Genomic DNA, 19,262 nt, shown 5'->3' with positions numbered 1-19,262 from the left:
GGTTATCCAGGGAAACAAATATTTTAAGAAAATGAAATTAGGGCAGGAATGATGATGTAAAAAGAAGACAAATTTTTATATATTAACCTGTTTTATTCAATATACAAATACACGTCGGTCTATGTTCACAGAAAATTCAAACAGCGGTGGGTCACCATAACACTCCTACGCATCGGTCCTTACGTTACCTAATCCTATAATTATAAAATAAACAAGACCTTCAGCATGTGATCGAGGACCGAAGAAGATCGAAATTCAGACGTGAAATTGTTGGCTGTTTGGTCAAACAATCAGAACCTTTTATGGCCGCAACTCTCTCGGTCTCTGCTTCGTAAAGAAATTGAGGAATTTCAGTTCTCAACAACATTTGTGAGCAAGGAAAGAAAGTAAAAAGATGGAAGTGGTGAAACCAAGTTCGCCGATTCCGAGTTTTGATTTCAACAGTGCTCCTCCTTCGCCCAGCCGATTTGGTGAATGTTTCTTCAGTGCACCCACCACTCCGTTACGAATATCTGAGTTTTATAGTGAATTTGATCGTTTGTCGATCATGAGTCATAATCAAACAAGCAGTTCTTCGGCGATTCCTTTTGATTGGGAAGAAAAACCAAAACTAGTAGGAAAAACAAAGATCGATGATGATGATGAAGAAAATTTCGCTTTTGATTTTCGTCAGCCATTATTGGAGAAAACCTATCAGCTTTCAGCTGAAGAACTCTTCGATGGTGGGAAAATCAAGTCCTTCAAACCTCCACAAGTTGTTGATGAATATGATAAGAAAAGCCCATTTTTATCATCACAAGGGAAAAAGATCATCCATGCTTTTTCACCAAGTAAGAAAACGAATACAGAAGATGGACGAGGAAGAGGAAGAGAAAGAGCCCATGATATATTATCAAAGAATTCCAGCCGTAGAGCAACAAGATCACTTTCTCCCTACCGAGTTTCTGATGAAGAAGATGAAAATGATCAAATCAGCAGCAATATTAAGCAATCATCTTCAAAGGGTTCTTCTTCAAGAAAATGGAGATCATTAAGAGATTTGCTGCTGTTTAGAAGCGCATCTGAGGGACATAATAGAGATACATTCAGGAAGTATTCTTCAAGTTTTATCAGAAAATCTGAAGATCATCATCACAATAGTTCAAGTTTTAAATCCGTTGACAGCTCTGGGTCCGCAAGATCTAAGAGAAAAGTATCGGCTCATGAGTTACATTACACAACGAATAAAGCAGCATCCGACAATATGAAGAAGAAAACATTCTTGCCATACAAACAAGGGATTCTAGGAAGATTAGCTTTCATTCCTGCAGTGGGAACACCTGCAAAATCATATAACAATACTATGTGATTTCATCATCTCCATTTTCATTTTTTTTTCGTAAAGATTAATTATCCATTTCATAGTTGTTGCTATAACAGTGTAGACTTCATGCGAAGAATCATAATCATATAAATTTTAAAAATGATCCTTTTTAAGAGTTAACATAAAACTTATGGAAAAATTTTAAAGAATATATAAAGTATTCCTCTATTAGTAGAAAGAAATTTAGATGCCCCCATGGCAATAAAATGGTCAAACATGCAATTTACACATTTTAGATTTTTTTTATATTAGAGACAATAAAATCAATAGTCTTTCAATAAAAAAAGAAATTCCAAAAGAAAAATTAATAGGGTCGTATGCTAATTTGGCCTCCAAAGTTGTTCATTTTTATCATTATGATACTTCAAAAATATGGCATTAAAAAAAAGCTAATTTGTATTAGTTAACCAAGTTTAGTAGAAGCCGCTACGTCTACAAAATGCCATATCAAACCCACATCATCAATTTCAAGTTGTAATAAAGAAGGAAATCATAAAAATTCAAAAAATTAAAAATGAAGAAAAATAAAAAAATTGAAGATATTCAAAAATTATTTTATGAAATTATAATTTCTTTTATAGTTTAAATTTTCTTTTTTATCCCATTATGACATGTGGCAAATAACGTCAAAATTTAAAACAATTAGAGAGAGGTATCATATTAATAGACAAAAATAAAAATTTAGTACCACATTAGGCATTTTGAAAGTAGAGGTATTACATTGAAAATTTTGTTAAGATACAAGAATAAATTTTGTCGTGACCTTTCTATAAATATTGGTGGCATGAGTTCAAATCTCAATATATGTAAATTTTATGTAGGCTTTTATTAATTTCTTTTTTTAAAAAAAAGATAAAATTACCCTCGTAATAATATAACTTATTTCAAATATGTAAGTGTAGTTTAGTAATTATACAATTGAGTTAGTTTTTAGTTGACTTGTGTAACTAACATAGTCAGGGGTTTAAATGATAATATAAATATACAAACAATGTGGGTGAAACATTTTGTCTAATAACATTGAAATGTATTAAAAATAAAAATAAAACTTTGATTGAAGTGGTAAAGAAAATATTTTAAAGATGTTATTCACATTCAAATCTTATCATATATGCAAATTTTACTTATAAATGGAAGGGTATTTTCACAATTCTCTTAATCAAGTTGAGATTTGATTGAGGGTGACATCAACTCAGTCTGAGATTTAAATAATAGTATAGATATACAAACAATGTAAGTGAAACAATTGTGTAATAAAATTAAAAATATATAAAAATATTTAAATAAAGCTTGATTAAAGTGTTAAAAAATGATTTTATAAATGTTGGGGGCATAAGTTTAAATCTTAATTTTTTTAATTTTTATTAGTTTTTAAATAAGAAAAAAAATAAAAGTATGATCATAATAATATAATTTATTTAAAATATATGTAAGGTATTTTAATAATTTCTTTAACTAAATTAATATCATGTTTACTCGTGACATCATTTTAATCACACACTTAAATAATAATATGTACTAGAAAATAATACACCAATGAAAAAAGGTAAAACAATTATTTAAAGAAGTTAATTTATTTTTGAAACTAAAAACATGATATTTTTGTAAAAACCGTTTCAATCAATAGCATTAATTTCAAACAAAAAAAAGTTGACTTTAATTTTTAAATTTTGTTTATAGTTAATTTATATTATATTAGAAATTCTATCACATATATGCTGTGAAAATCATAAATTTAAAACATAAATGTGTGTCTAAAATAACATGTAATAAATAATGGAAAGTAGAAGTCACGTATTAGAACACAAATGTGTGCATAATAAAATTGATGGAGATAATAAAGTGTACATAATAAAATTAAAATGTATAAAAATATTAAATAAAAATGAGTGATAAATTAAAGGTTTTACTAATGCAATTGGTGTGAGTTTAAATCCAACTACATGTATATTTTTTATTTTAATTATGGAATGATAATTCTGTAATTTTCATAATCGAGTTGGTGTCCGATTGATTCCTGACACCAACTCAGCCAAAAGCTTAAATAATAGTATAGATTTACAATTGATTGATGTAACAAAGTGTGTATAATAAAATTGAAATGTATAAAAATATAAAAATAAAATATTATTTGAGTGATAAATTCAATGTTTGACATGGGTCCAAATCCTGCCATTCGTACATTTTTATTGGTCTTTTTTAGATAGAAAGATTGACGTGCCATTGAATAACATAACTTATTTTAATTAAGGAAGGGTATTTTCGCAATTTCTCTAACCGAGTTGGTATCTAATTGACTTGTGACACCAACTCAGTCAAAAAGTATATACAAATGATGGATGTAATTATCTTAAATTTTCTTATAGAATTAAAAACTTTTAGTACTAATGTATCAAATAATTAAAATTAACTTTTAAATCGAAGGATATTAAATATTTCAATATATTCAAATTTATATCTTCCTAATAATATTAATTTAATTAAAACCGTAAAATGAATACAAATATACACGTAACAACACGATTAGTACAACTTTTCTACAGAAGAAAAAAGATAGGGTAAAATTAAAAATGTTGACTTCTTCTACTTCTAGAATCTAGACTTGAATTTATTATCCACATTTATCTAGAAAGGAATGAAAAGGAGTGATTGTAGAACAAAGTTAATTAAGTAAAATTATTTATGGCTAATTCGCTTTCTAATTTATATTTTCAACCAAAAGCAATTAAAATAAGTCCTACCATGACCATTGTGAGTGTGTCATTGTTTATTATAAAATTAAGAATTGTATAGGATTGACACTAGCTAGTTGTAACTTCTAGAAATGAGAATGCATTATTTTATCTGTCTAGTGGCAACTCCCAAATACCTACACTTTTTTTTTATTTTAATTTTGGTATGAATTTGAGAAAAAAAATAAACAAACAAAAAACTCACGTTTGTACTTTGATCATTGGAATAATACAATATATAATAATATTAATAAAACAACGTATTTAGTAGTATGGTAACATGTGGCAGCCTCGCATTTTAAGATGTAAGAAAAATTTTAAATAAATTTTAAATTTTTTCTTTTTGCCATTTGTCAAAATGTGAGGTCGCCACGTGTCACTATGTTATTAGTCGCCAATGCCATGTCAACATATTTTAATCATGTTAGTCAGGTACTTAAATAAAGTATCAAGTTGGCTTACGATTTCTAAGTTTTAAGCACTAGTTAAGTAAAAAAAAAATTCAAGTATCAAACACATACAAGTTGCCTAGTTCAAATATCTCCATATATATTAACCCTATAAAAAATTATCAATAGTAGTGAGAAAAAAATTCTTTAAACAAGTAGCAAACACATAAAACCTATTTGAATTGCACACTTGATTAATGGTTGTTGGGTATTGAAGAAAATTAAGGTATGAAAATGAGAGATGAAGCTCAAATTAACAAATGTTATTGATGCATGCTAAAAACTTACATCTCTTGGTACGTTAGGCATATATTTATATTATAGAGTGAGCCTAACTAAATCTGTTACAGATGGGTATAGTCTGTTTAATATAACTAACTAGCTAACTGATTAGCCGATGGTTAATAAATTAACCAAATTAGGCTGATTCGAAATATTCCTCTAACATTCTTCCTTGATCTTCAACTCAACAGATACTTGTGCATTAGTCCACAAGAAAATAATCCACGTGGATAAATGTTATACCAACAACGTTGATATAGTGATTGTTGACACCATTTTTTTTTGACAAAACGGGGTCGACTTGGATTTTGAAAAATGAAATCGAATACGGGAGTCGCCACCAATCCTTTTTGATAAGTTGTGATCAGATCAACTTGAAAAGTGGTTATTTTAATAAATGATTTAATTTTATTAAAAAAACGATTTTGGTCCACGAAATTCAGAAAAACGGGTTCGGGAGTCGATTACGTACGAGGAAGGATTAGCACCCTCGTAACGCCCAAAAATTGGTACCAAGTTGATTAATTAATGTCTTAATGTTGAAAATTGAAAACCTTGAAGAATTTTAAAAATACGATACTAAAAACTTTCGAACAATATGGGTTGGAATTTAAGATTCTCTTGTTCCGAAAGAATATTACATCCAGTACATTAGGATACGATACTTTAAACTCTCAAAACCAAGATCACCTTATGGTTTCCAAAACCTATACTTTGAAACTTTAAGAGGGTATTTGGCTGTTTGGCTAAATGAAAAATTAAAACCCAGCACATTAGGGCACGTTTTCTCGAATTTCCAAATGCAAATATTGGCTTTATTATTTTGTAAAAAAAATCATCATCTCGAGAAAATAATGTGTCATATCCAATGCATTAGGACAAAACGTATTGAATTCCCAATAATGAGCTTTTATTTATGTTTTTTGATTAAAGAGCATTCTCGATTATTTAGATTCAATAAAGAAAAATTGGAACCCAATATGTTAGGGCTCAATCTTTTCGAAGATCTCAAATACTGAGTATTGCCTTTATTTTCAAAATTTTCTCTTTTTGACGAATTTGAGTAAAAATTATATATGACAGAATAACGATAATGACATGCAAGTAAAAATAATACGAACAACAACAAATAAAAGATAAATAAAAGTCAAATTAATTATACAAGATAATAAGTAGATAAGCTTTTCAAATAAAACGAGCATGAGATAGAAGGCAAATATCGCGTGAAACAACGAAATTATAGAAGAAACAAAAAAGGAACATATAAAAAAAATATGTATATGTATGTATTTGAAATTGTATAAAAATATGAGTATATGTGAATTTGTATATGCATATTTACGAAGATAAAAGTAAATATATATAGACCTATAAATGTGTATGTAAAAATAAATAACTATACATGTATATGTATAAAATGAGTGTATAAAAAAATGAAATAAGACATACTTATAATAGCTTTGAAATGTATGTATACGTATATTTTAAAACTATAAAATATAAAAAAGAATATCCGTATGTATATATATTTTAAGTTATAAAATGTATATATACATAAAAACGTGTATGTATGTATAAATTATAAAATATATATATGTATATTATAGTAGATTTACATAGAAAATATATAAGATGATATATGATGAAATTAAATATTAATATATGAAGAAACTTAAAATATTAATACATAATAAAATTATAATACTGATAATAATATATTATAATTCTAAAACAAAATAATAATAATAATAATAATAATAATAATAATAATAATGAGCTTAAATACTAATATATAATAATAACTTAAAATAATAGTACATATTAAATAATGTATACATATATATAAAAATGAATGAAAATATAAAAAAATATAAAAAAATATATGATTAATAATAAAATAAAAAATGCAAAAGGGATTAAATCAGTAAGGACTAAAGTGAAGCAACCGTAAAAGTACAGGGCGCGATTCAACAAATAAAAAAAATGAATTGTAATATGCACGAAAACTAGAGGGACCAAAGTTGAAAATAGTCCATTGTGACAAAACACGCGGACCCTCATGGTCGGGTCGGGTCATCGCATGGGTCAGAGACCAAAACGACGCCGTTTTTGGTCTCTGAACCCCAAGCCCATTCGGTGTCGTTTAATGAGGCTTTAAAAGCTTAAAAAAACCCTAATTTCATTTGCAGCCACACAAAAAAAAGAGATCCCCCCATCCCTCAAATGGCCGACGGTCTCCCAAGGCCTCCGTCGCATCACCACCATGGCTGGCGACTGGCACTGGAAAATGGGCCCTTTAGCCCCCGCTTCACGACATCCTTGAGAGCCAAAGCTCTCTCAACCCGTGAGAGTCGAAAGCAAAGGAGGTTTTCAGCCCCTTGGGCCCGATTCGGGTGATGAAGGAGAGACCCTCTGATGGCGCAACCACGACCACTTCTTGTGAGTTCCCTTCCTCTTCCCTTTTTTATTATTACTTAATATGTAAAATGAAATAAAATAAAATTAAAAAAAGGATAAAAACGAGAATATAAACAGAAAACAAAAGAAATCACCTCTCAAATCTGTTCTTGTTTTGTTTTTTTTATATTAATGTTCATAAAACATTACAAGCATCTGATTCTTGGCTTTATAGCCGAAATACAAAATTCTTTTTTTTTGTTTTTTTCATTTGTTTATTCTTTATTGTCTGCTTCTGCTTCTTGTTGTTGTTTTCGTCTTTCTTTGTCTGCAGGTACATGGCGAAGTTCACGGTTTTTTGTCGTTTTGGTGTAAGGCTGGCGACATAGGAGGTGTATGGCAGCACATAGGGGGCAAAGGGCTACTGCGCCCTAGGATACTCTGGAGGCTAGGGTTTCCGAAATTTTTAAGGTTTTTGGGCTTATTGGGCCCTGGGGTAGTGGGTTTAGGTCTGCTGGGCTTGTAATGTTTATTTTGTTTAGTACTTGGGCCCAGGCAAAGAAAATTGGGCTTTACAGTTGCCCCTTTTTGCTCGTTGTCATGTAACGATAACAGAGCAAAGACTAAGAAAGACCAATTTTGCCCGGTCTCGCCGAGTCTCGACTTCTTTTGACGCTTCTCCTCTTCAAGTAGCTTTGTCCCAGTCCATTGTGTCTTGTTGCTTCGATCCACTCCACTGCACTTCTGAGAGTTTTGACTTGTAGCTTTAATCTTCTTCGCAGCAACTTCAATGGGATGAAGTTTATGGTTTTAGTCTGCTCCATTGCAATGTCAGGGAGATAAGACTTATTTGTTTCAACCTACTCCACTGCGACTTCAGAGAGTTAAGGTTTGATATGATAAGATCTAATCTGACCCTCTGCAACTTCAAAGGTACAGGATTCATCGTTTTAATCCGCTCCATTGCAACTTTAGGGAGATAGGATTAGTAGCTTCAGTCTGCTCCACTGCGACTTCAGGGAGATAAGACTTGTATCTTTAACCTGCCTCACTGCAACTTTAGGGGGATGAGATTTGTTTTCGATCTGCTTCACTACTAGTACAGGAAGACAAGATCTACAATCTTCAACCTACTCCACTACTGCTCAGGGAGATAGGACTAGTGGCTTAAATCTTCTTCCCTACTACCTTGGGAAGATAAGATTCACCGTCTTTGACCATTTTTTTGATCTGCTTCACTGCCAGTACAGGAAGACAAGATCTGCAATCTTCAACCTACTCCACTACTGCTCAGGGAGATAGGACTAGTTTTTTATCTGCTTCACTGCCAGTACAGGAAGACAAGATCTGCAATCTTCAACCTACTCCACTACTGCTTAGGAAGATAGGACTGGTGGCTTAAATCTGCTTCCTACTTTCTCGGGAATATAAGATTCATCGTCTTCGATCTACTCCACTACTGCTTAGGGAGATAAGATCTGCAATCTTCAACCTACTCCACTGCTGCTCAGGCAGATAAGACTGGTGGCTAAAATCTGCTTTCTACTATCTCGGGAAGATAAAATTCGCCATCTTCGATCTGCTCCACTACTGCTTAGGGAGATAAGATCTAGAATCTTCAACCTACTCCACTGCTACTCAGGGAGATAGGACTAGTGGCTTAAATATGCTTCCTACTATCTCAGGAAGATAAGATTCGCTGTTTTCGATCTTCTCCACTACTGCTTAGGGAGATAAGATCTGCAATCTTCAACCTACTCCGCTGCTGCTCAGGGGGATAAGGCTGGTGGCTTAAATTTGCTTCCCTACTACCTTGGGAAGATAAGATTCACCGTCTTCGATCTGCTCCGCTACTGCTTAGGGAGATAAGATTTGCAATCTTCAACTTACTCCACTGCTGCTCAGGGAGATAAGGCTGGTGGCTTAAATCTGCTTCGCTGCCAATACAGGAAGACATGATTTGCTATCTTCAGTCTACTCCGTTGCAAACTCAGGGAGGCAAGGCTGGATATGATGACTTTAATCCATCCCACTGCAACTTCAGGGGTATGGGTAACTTCATTGATTTGTTCTTTGGGGAACATGACCTGTAGAATCCATTTCATGGACCTATTTATGCCTAATGATTAAAATATTATAATCTGAATGAATCAAAATTTCCTAACCAGGTATGTATGCATGAATGCAAAATGTCATGAAAATGATAACTTAATGTTTGAGTTGTTATTGCTCGTTGTTCATTAAGGCCTCATTACCCATATGTCAGAATGATATCTTGTTCGGCTGGTAATGCTCACATCTTACTTAACCGGATTGCCCTCACTGTAATCTTCAAGGTTCAATCCATTGTACCTTTGGGACATAAAATTCGAACCATCTTCCTTCCACTGAGTATAAGATCTGGCTCTTTCTCAACCCTCTTCCACTACAATTCAAAGATATAGGATCTGAATCTCTTTGGCATTGCACCATTCCCGAGGTGTCGTGCCAAATGTTTATGCACAATTGTAAATTTTTCTTCTCCGAGAAAACCTCTTCTTATCACTTTGGTGATCATTGCTTGTTTGTTTATTGAAGCTTTGTCACCAACACGACATCTTTTCATTTTGTTCAATCAATGTTTGGACAAAAAAATCTGAAAGGATAGTCTTAATTTAGACTTTTCCTTCTTAGACATTTCAACTTTTAAACTTTGTATGTTCTAAACAAAAGTCCTGTTTCAGGTTCCTGTATTATTTAGAAACTTCTAAAGTAATATGCAAAACTTCCCTTCTGAAAGTTTTATTAGTCTATTAATCATTATTCTAATGCAACACGCTTGTGAAAAGAACAAAACGATGGATAACACAGAATTGATTTGAGAGCATAACTCGAAACGAATAAATTATCAAGAATATTAAGAATAAAAGAAGAATTGACTCGTATCTTGAAAAAGAATGAAGCATTCCAAGAACAAGCAATTCAATATAAATAGTATGAAAACTAGGTGCCCTAGATATCGTAGCTTGAACTTCTTTGTACAAACTTCCTGAAGACCATTCTGAGTTTGACATGTTTTTAGGAGATCTATAGTACTCTGTCGATGCCCCAATATGTCGCCTACCCTTTCCTGTTGATTTAGGTATAGCAAGATCACCACATGCCTAAATCTGATCAAAATTTGAGCTGCTTTGATCACCTCATGTCCCATTCTGATCAAAATTTGAACCGTCCTTTTCGGGTTTTCAACTCAAATCCCTTTTGGTCTCAAGGCCCCATTTGCGGGTTTTCGCCTTGGCCTCTCATTTTCTTTTTCTTCTTCTTCTTCTTCTTCTTCTTTTTCTTTCTTTTTGAAATATATTTTTATTGACTCTGAACTCATAGGGTTAGGCAAGTCCTCGTTATCCCTTACGGTCAAAATCAACGCTTTTCCAGATAGGGTCTTTCATGTAAGGCCCTTCCGGTTCGACATCCATTTCTTTCTGAAGTCCCTTTGTATGGGAAGATCTTCTTCAATACCCGATCCCCTTCATAAAATCCTTTAGGGCAAACTCTTCTTTTTCTTCTTCTTCTCTCTTTATTTTTTGTGAGCTCGCATCATTTTCTTTTGGCACATTTGACCATGATGGATAGCTTTGAACATTTCTCTTTAATCAGGATTAGCTTTAAAAACTTAGAGAGAAAGAATCTTGTCTTCAATAGGCAAAACTACGATAAGCCCAAGAGAAAGGTATTGCCCCAACAAAGTTTTTTTTTGCACGACGTTCATTTTGGGGCGACATGGTGTTAATCTTGAACAGACTGCAGACTTTTGATATTATGCTGTTGTTCAAATTTGATACATTGTCAAATATGATCCTTTTTGGCATTCCGTACTGACATATGATTTTTCAAGAACCTGCTGATTGTCGACTTTGTGACAGTGGCATATAAAGCGGCTTATACCTATGAAGATAAATCGATGACCGCTAGAATCTTTTGGCAAGATCAATCCAATGACCTTCATGCCTCACATAGGGAAAATTCATGGATTTCAATGATTCTTTGTCGGATATGATCTGTTTTCCATCTTGTTCTACCATCCTTAATAAGTCCAGAGATAGGCTACAATCTATGTCATCTTCAAAGTCATGAGATCCCTTTAAACACATGTCTCGCTTAAAAGGATATTTTGAGTCTGTAGCAGCGTCACTCATGTCCTTGATGTCTAGGGACCTATTGTAGGTACAAAAAAATATACAAAGAATGTATGGATTTAAGAATAATTATCTATACAGTATGATTATGAATGGATGAAAGATTGATTTGGAAGAAAATCCAAAAGAAAGAATAAAAGATAATATTTCATAAAGAATGAAAGAATATTGGCTCAAAAATGATCGCAAAGATGTATTTCATTGAAATAATGACGTTCAGACATGAGCCCATTTCATAAAAGAGTTCTTATTGCCTCTAGGCTGAAAGAAACAAGTGTGTTCTGAATATTACTCTAAGTAGGTTCTAAAAACTACAGAGATTTCTTTTACAGTTTGATTTATTTAGAACACTTCTAAGTTTATAAGGGTGGATATCTGACAAAGTCCCTTTTCAGTTGCCTTCATGTACGGCATTGATGTGAACGCTTCCCAACACTTCTTCATACATCGCATTCACCCCATTATCAATGTGATTGGGTAGCGGATTTTTTGCACTAGATAAATCATCCAATTTGACAATGCCCATACTGATAAGCCTTTCAACCACTTTTTTAAAGGCAATGCAATCTTCTATGGAATGCCCCGTAATTCCCACATAATAATCGTATTTTGCATTCACATCGTACCATTTGGAGTACAGAGGTTGTGGGGGTTTTGAGTAGAAAGAGGCTACTACATGCGCATCAAACAGATTCTGATATAACTCCTTATACGTCACCGGGATGGGTGTGAACTAGAGTTTTTCTATGTTTGGCCTCGAGTTGGATTCTTGCTTTGAGGGGCCTTGATAGCTAGCTGCTACTATCCTTGGCTGGCCTACAGTGATTGATTTTGAATACCCTTTATTATACAAGCTCAGGTTGCTCACTTCATTTTCTTTGTGCTTTGGGGTTGATCTTTTGGCACTTTCCCCCGCATCTATCTTCCCACTTCTTATGGCATTTTCAATCATCTCGCCAGGCATTATTATATCTGAGAAGCTCATGGTAGCACTTCCCAACATGTGGTTAATGAATGACGTTTTCAGAGTGTTGATGAAAAGCATCGTGGTTTCTTTTTCCAGAAGAGGTGGTTGAACTTGTGTCGCCATTTCTCTCCATCTCTGGGCGTATTGTCTGAAGCTCTCACTTTGTTTCTTTTTCAGGTTCTGCAACGTAATTCTGCCAGGTGCCATGTCTATCACATGACTGTATTGCTTCATAAAAGCTTGCGCCAAGTCTCTCCATGAACTAACTTTAGCACGACTCAGCTGGTTGTACCACTTGGCTACATACCCAATCAAACTGTCCTGAAAGCAGTGGATTAACAATTGATCATTATTAACGTATCCTGTCATCCTTCGACAGAACATAGTGATATGAGCCTTAGGACAACTACTCCCGTTATACTTTTCGAACTTCGGCATCTTGAACTTAGGCGAGAGCATTAAATCAAGGACCAAACTCAGATCCTCGGTGTCAACTCCACAATGGTAGTCGGTCTTCTCCATGGCTCTAATTTTTTCCTCTAGCCATCTACACCGGTCCTCAAGTTGCTTCGGTAGATTCACTCTTGCTTTTTCCACTTCTGCCATGTTGTCAAGATCAGGAACAACGGGGTTGGTTGGATTATCTCCTGGATTAAAACCCGAGCCTGTTTGAAAGTTCATTGGTGCTGAGGCACCTGTCTGATATTGAGGTCTGATAGTGACAGGTATTCTTTGCGGGCACATCTCTAGTTTCACCGGGGTACTCTTCGGGGTGAAACCTGGAGGATAAACAGGGCCCTCATGATCAACCCCAGAATCAACTACAGGGCTTTTTCCTTTATCATTCCCTCCAGCCAATAACTGCGACAATTGACTCATTATAGTTCTTTGAGACTCTTGCATGTCTTGTTGGATTTTATCCAGCCGTTCCTGCATCTGATCTTGCATCTCATTTTGCAATTGTTCCAATCTTTCTAACCTCTGATCCATTGCTTTTGTTGTGCGGCGGGTACCATAGTGATATTTGGTTGGTGGATTCTTGTTGGTTTCCAGATTAACTGAAATAATCTCGTTTAATTAGGGCTCTTTCGTGAAATTTAATGCTCATGATGTAATGTAATGTAATGCAGATGCATGAATGCAAAAAGAGACGTTGATCTTGATTCAATTCCATTAGAACAACTTCACTAGAAAACAGATCTCTTTACATAAAGCAGATATATATATACGACTTTGCCCTTATACTCCAAGCGAAGACATCGATCCTTTTCTTCATCCGGATGTTAAGATAAATCTCACGAATTTTCCAATAAATGCCTCTACTAGCTCCTTTTTGCTTGATCTGGGTCGTAACTCATTACTCGCTCATTCTCGTGATGCTCATTAACTATTTTTTCAAAAGGTCGGGATGTTAGCAACTTTCGAATAATTTTTGTCAACATGAATCCTCGAGCAACGAAGTAAAGTCGTGTATTCCTCCACGAACTTTCAGCCTTCTCTTATTATGCTTGATCAGACCATATTTGGGCAGTCGCATTATATTCCACTTTATCAAGAAATTCGTTTTCCATGACAAGCTTTTCTATTTAGCAATCAAATTTGAATCAACACATCTTTTCTATGATTAAAATGCAATATAATCACAACCAAAATGAAAGAAAGCAGGTTAGTACAAAGCAAAAACAAGCAGGAAAGAAACGAAAAGAGCACCTATTCGGGTGACCACTAGGGTTTGGTGTGGTTCTACCTAGAGCGGGCTTTTAGGGCTCACTATATGCAGTTTAGTTCTAAAGTAAAGGTACCTGAACCAACAGATTCCTCAATCCTCACCCATTATAGGCTCACATAGACCGAGTTCAGTTCAGGGGAATACATTTCCCTATGGCTGCACGGAGATGAAAATCTCACGAAGACATAGGTACGGATGTATCCCGAAAGCGATCCACTATCCTGCACGGAGGTGAAAACCTCACGAAGGACTAGTTTCTCACTCCCACTTAAAGGGGTGTGACCCACGGTCGTGCAATGCAATGTGCAAAAATTAAAAGACTCGAACCAATAAAGCAAACATATCAAAATGATGCAGACCCATAAAAATGCAATGAGAGGATCGTAAATTTAAATCGAATTTTTAACTTTTGACAAAAAGACAAGAAATAATCAACAGGTGGCTTGACTCTCTTATTTTTTTGTCCCCAGTGGAGTCGCCAAGCTGTTGACACCAGTTTTTTTGACAAAACGGGGTCGACTTGGATTTTTTAAAAATGAAATCGAATACGGGAGTCGCTACCAATCCTTTTTGATAAGGTGTGATCGGATCACCTTGAAAAGTGGTTATTTTAATGAATGATTTAATTTTATTAAAACAACTATTTTGGTCCACGAAATTCAGAAAAACGGGTTCGGGAGTCGGTTACGTATGAGGAAGGATTAGCACCCTCGTAACGCCCAAAAATTGGTACCTAGTTGATTAGTTAATGTCTTAATGTCGAAAATTGAAAACCTTGAAAAATTTTAAAAATACGATTCTAAAAACTTTCGAACAATATGGGTTGGAATTTAAGATTCTCTTATTCTGAAAGAATATTACATCTAGTACATTAGGATACGATACTTTAAACTCTCGAAACCAAGATCACCTTATGGTTTCCAAAACCCATACTTTGAAACTTTAATAGGGTATTTGGCTATTTGGCTAAATGAGAAATCGAAACCCAGCACATTAGGGCACGTTTTCTTGAATTTCCAAACGCAAAATATTGCCTTTATTATTTTGTAGAAAAATTCTCATCTCGAGAAAATAATGTGTCATATCCAATGCATTAGGACAAAACGTATTGAATTCCCAATAATGAGTTTTTATTTATGTTTTTTTGATTAAAGAGCATTCTCGATTATATAGATTTAATGAAGAAAAATTGGAACCCAATATGTTAGGGCTCAATCTTTTCGAAGATCTCAAATACCGAGTATTGCCTTTATTTTCAAAATTTTCTCTTTTTTACGAATTTGAGTAAAAATTATATATGACAGAATAACGATTATGACATGCAAGTAAAAATAATGCGAGCACCAGCAAATAAAAGATAAATAAAAGTCAAATTAATTATACAAGGTAATAAGTAGATAAGCTTTTCAAATAAAACGAGCATGAGATAGAAGGCAAATATCGCGTGAAACAACAAAATTATAGAAGAAACAAGGGTTTTTTACTAAAATATTATAAAAAAATTAAAAATAACCAAAATATTATATTTTTTTATTTACCAAAATATACCCAAAAAAATAAAAAATAGAAAAAATGTGCTGCCGATTTGACAATACCCTAGAGGAGGGTATATTATTGGCGGCACCAAAGGTGCCTAACTGATAGGCGGCACCAAAGGTGCCATTGCCACCAATCAGATACCCTCCTCTAGGGTATTGTCAGCACCGATGGTGCCATTCCCATTGGCGGCACTAGTCGTGTTATTTAACACCAGCTCTGTCCAGCTGAAGCAGAAAAATAAGAAAAAAAAGAAGAGAAAGAAGAGTTGCTACGGAAAAAGAGAGAAAAAGAGAGAAAGAGAAGAGAAAAAAAAGGTATTTTTAAAAAAATAATTGATTATCTTGTTATTTTTTTGTATAATTTTTATTATTATTTTTTAGTTTAGTTATTAAAATTAATAAAACTCAAATTGATAGTTTTAGTTAGTATTATTATTATTAATTTTTAGGGTTTAGATGTTACTTAGTATTATTGTTAGTAAAAAACTAGTATTATTATTATGGTTAGTTATTATTTTTATTTACCAAAATAAACTAGTTAGTAAAAAACTAGTATTGTTATTATGGTTAGTTATTATTTTTAGTTAGTATAATTTTGAGTATAAAATTATTAATATTAATATTATTAATATTATTATGGTTTTCATGTACAAAATTGCATATTGAAACATTAATTTTTTTTATTTAAGTAATTTATTTACCGTTCGAGATTTTATTTGAGATTTTGTTTATTTTTTGACATATTAAATATTGAAGATGGATGCTAAGTTTTTTGTATGCGTTTATTTCGATGGAGTGATCTTGACAACAAGTGTTGGATGTGTATTTGAATGTCGGCAACAAATAGCAATGAGATTTAATAGAAATGTCTCGTTCGATAAAATGAAGGCAAGGATTAATGCAAAATTTCTTAGACGTTGTGGGAAAAGGATATCAAAAATTTTCTACAAGTTTTCAGTTTCGACAAATCCGGTCAAATTCGTCGAAATGGAACTTGTAGACGACGAATACATGGAGACAATGGTCGATCTCTACTGTGGGAATGAGAGTGACAAGAATGCACCGATTCACTTATTTGTTGAGTTAGCCGGTATGGAGTAAAATGAAGATGTTAATGCATTTGACGAAGAACACGGAGCTCAAGAACCGTGGATGGTGGCTCCAATATCATACAATGATAGTGAATCGACTATGGGTGGGATCGGTATCGACCTGAATATTACACCCGATGTTGATATGGTTGGTGGTGAAGAAGAAGGTGGTGGCGTTGAAGAAGGTGGTGGCGATCATTGGGATGAAGAGGTCGATAGTGACGGTGATCCCGATGTGGATGATGTACCTGATGATATTGACGATGAAGATGTCAACAACGATGAAGACATTAACGCTTCTTCGATCGGGAAGCAAATGCGGCATATTTTGATACACAATAATCCTGGGCCATACATGTCGCTCATAGACCCCGACGCAACGTATGTAGCTGAGTTCCCTGAGTACCCTGAAATAGTTCATCCTCACGGGTTGGCCGTAACATCTAATGATGAGGAGTGCGTATATGCCATTAAACGGTACAGCATGAACATATCGGTGGATTATAAAGTCGCAGTGTCTACTGTGACAATATATGTTGGGGAGTGTTGGAAGGCAGCAGAAGGCTGCAATTGGCGGGTACGAGCTGCATTCATTAAAAGTTCTCAGATGTGGGAGATACGAAAATTTGTTGGTCCTCATACATGCACATCAACACGTATGACAGAAGATCATGGAAAACTTGATTCGAAAACTATCTGTACGTGTATCATGCCAATGGTAAAGGACATGTCGACCATTAAAGTTTCGGTACTGATTGCCAAAATGCAAGCACGATTCCAGTATCGAGTCTCATATCAGAAGGCATGGATAGCTAAACAGATGGCAATAGAGCAACTGTATGGGGATTACGATTCATCATATAACGAGCTTCAAGGTTGGATAGCTGGTATGAGGGAGTACGTACCGGGGACTGTGATTGAGTTGCAGACAAGGCCATATTACGGCCCGGACGACCAGTTACAGCCGACAAAGAGGATTTTCCATCGGATGTTCTGGACGTTTGATCTATGTGTGCGGGCATTTCCCCACTACAAGCCATTCGTGCAGGTGGATGGGACCTGGCTATATGAAAAATATACACAGATCCTACTTCTTGCGGTTGCTCAAGACGGCAACAGAAACATGCTCCTGATAGCATTTGCTATCGTAGATAAAGAGAACATAGAGTCTTGGGAATTCTTCCTCGCAAACCTGCGGAGGTATGTAATTAGCAACGATAACATTTGCATCATCTTCGATAGAGGGAAATGTTTAATTGCAGCTATTAGGCGTTCTGGTGTGCCGTGGAGATCCGTTTATTGCATCCGTCACATTGCGGCTAACTTCCACAAAGATTATAAGAATGCAGACTGGGAAAAACAAGTCGTGACAATAGGTAAATGATAACCTTATATTTTCAATATAAGTTGTAATGTTTTATGTTATCGAGTTTCTAGAACTTATTTTTTCTTAATACGCATGCAGCGTACGAGTTAGAGCCACATATTTTCCGGCAAAGAATGATCCGACTTGAGAGTGACATGGAGGGGCTGACAAACACATCTTTTTGACAACGATTGGGCACAATAGAGCCGTGGCAATGGGTTCAAAGTTTTGACGAGGGCTTTCATTATGGCCAAATGACCACAAACTTAGTCGAGGGTATCAATGCTGTCTTGTTGAAAACATGTCATCTTCCGATTGCATCTGTCTTTTCTGCTACTTTCTACAGGTTGGCTACCTTGATGCCAAGAATGGGTTAGCAACAAGTCGACCAGATTGAGGCGGGACACGTGTTTGTCGAACATGTCAGGGATGAAATTGTTGCAAACAGTCGGTTGGTAAGGTCAATGAATGTAGAAATATATTCACGACGACCGGAAACGTTTCGAGTTACTGAGACCATCAGTCATTGAATTGGTATACCAACTAGGTCCTACGGAGTTGATCTCCGGAACAGACGGTGCGAGTGCAGGAGGTTCGACACACGTCATTATCCATGTGCGCATGTTGTGGCAGCGTGTGCTAAAGTCAACCTTAATGTTGAACAATATGTCAATGATGTGTGCATGCTCGAGCGCACATTGCGTGTCTGGGAAAATGAGTTCCCTGTCCTGCCTGACCTATCTACATGGGAGGTGCCTCCGACGACTTTTGAGTTTCTCCCAGACAGAGGGCTACGGAGGAATCCAAGAGGTCGTCCGCAATCAAGCAGAATCCATAATGAAATGGACATTAGGGAGAAATCTGACGGAAAACGTTGTGGATTATGTAGGTTAAGTGGTCATAGTCGGAATAAATGCCCTCATTGGAACTTTCATGTTGGACAGTCGTTTGGATCGGGTCGGAATTGACCTAATAATGTAAAATTTTTATGTATAGTGTTATAAAAAGTATAATTCATTTGAAATAATTTTTATTATTCAACCTATGCTTATGCTTAAATCGTATCCAAATTGTATCCAAATTAAGTTATAAAATACCATGTGCGCATTTGGAAATATTAAAATTATATCAAAAATGGAGGCATTTATAATTGGATTCAGCTTTAATATAATG

At 34.6% G+C, this 19,262-nt stretch overlaps 2 protein-coding genes across 2 annotated transcripts; both read left to right on the top strand.

The window, feature by feature from the left end:
- Positions 1–233: 233 nt before the first annotated feature.
- On the top strand, positions 234–1,454 carry LOC107921464 (uncharacterized). Its single transcript, XM_016851313.2, has one exon. The coding sequence runs from the start codon at positions 395–397 to the stop codon at positions 1,346–1,348; it is 954 nt and encodes a 317-aa protein (XP_016706802.1). The 5' UTR covers positions 234–394; the 3' UTR covers positions 1,349–1,454.
- Positions 1,455–17,486: 16,032 nt separating this feature from the next.
- Positions 17,487–19,057, top strand: LOC107921683 (uncharacterized). Its single transcript, XM_016851507.1, has 3 exons — positions 17,487–18,099; positions 18,294–18,435; positions 18,637–19,057. Exons 1-3 carry the CDS (start codon positions 17,487–17,489, stop codon positions 19,055–19,057), a joined length of 1,176 nt encoding a protein of 391 aa, XP_016706996.1.
- The last annotated feature ends 205 nt before the right edge of the window (positions 19,058–19,262 follow it).

The sequence above is a fragment of the Gossypium hirsutum genome, chromosome D01 (genome assembly GCF_007990345.1).
Source record: "Gossypium hirsutum isolate 1008001.06 chromosome D01, Gossypium_hirsutum_v2.1, whole genome shotgun sequence".
Classification (NCBI taxonomy): Eukaryota; Viridiplantae; Streptophyta; class Magnoliopsida; order Malvales; family Malvaceae; genus Gossypium; species Gossypium hirsutum.
This window is presented reverse-complemented; position numbering and strand designations above follow the sequence as displayed.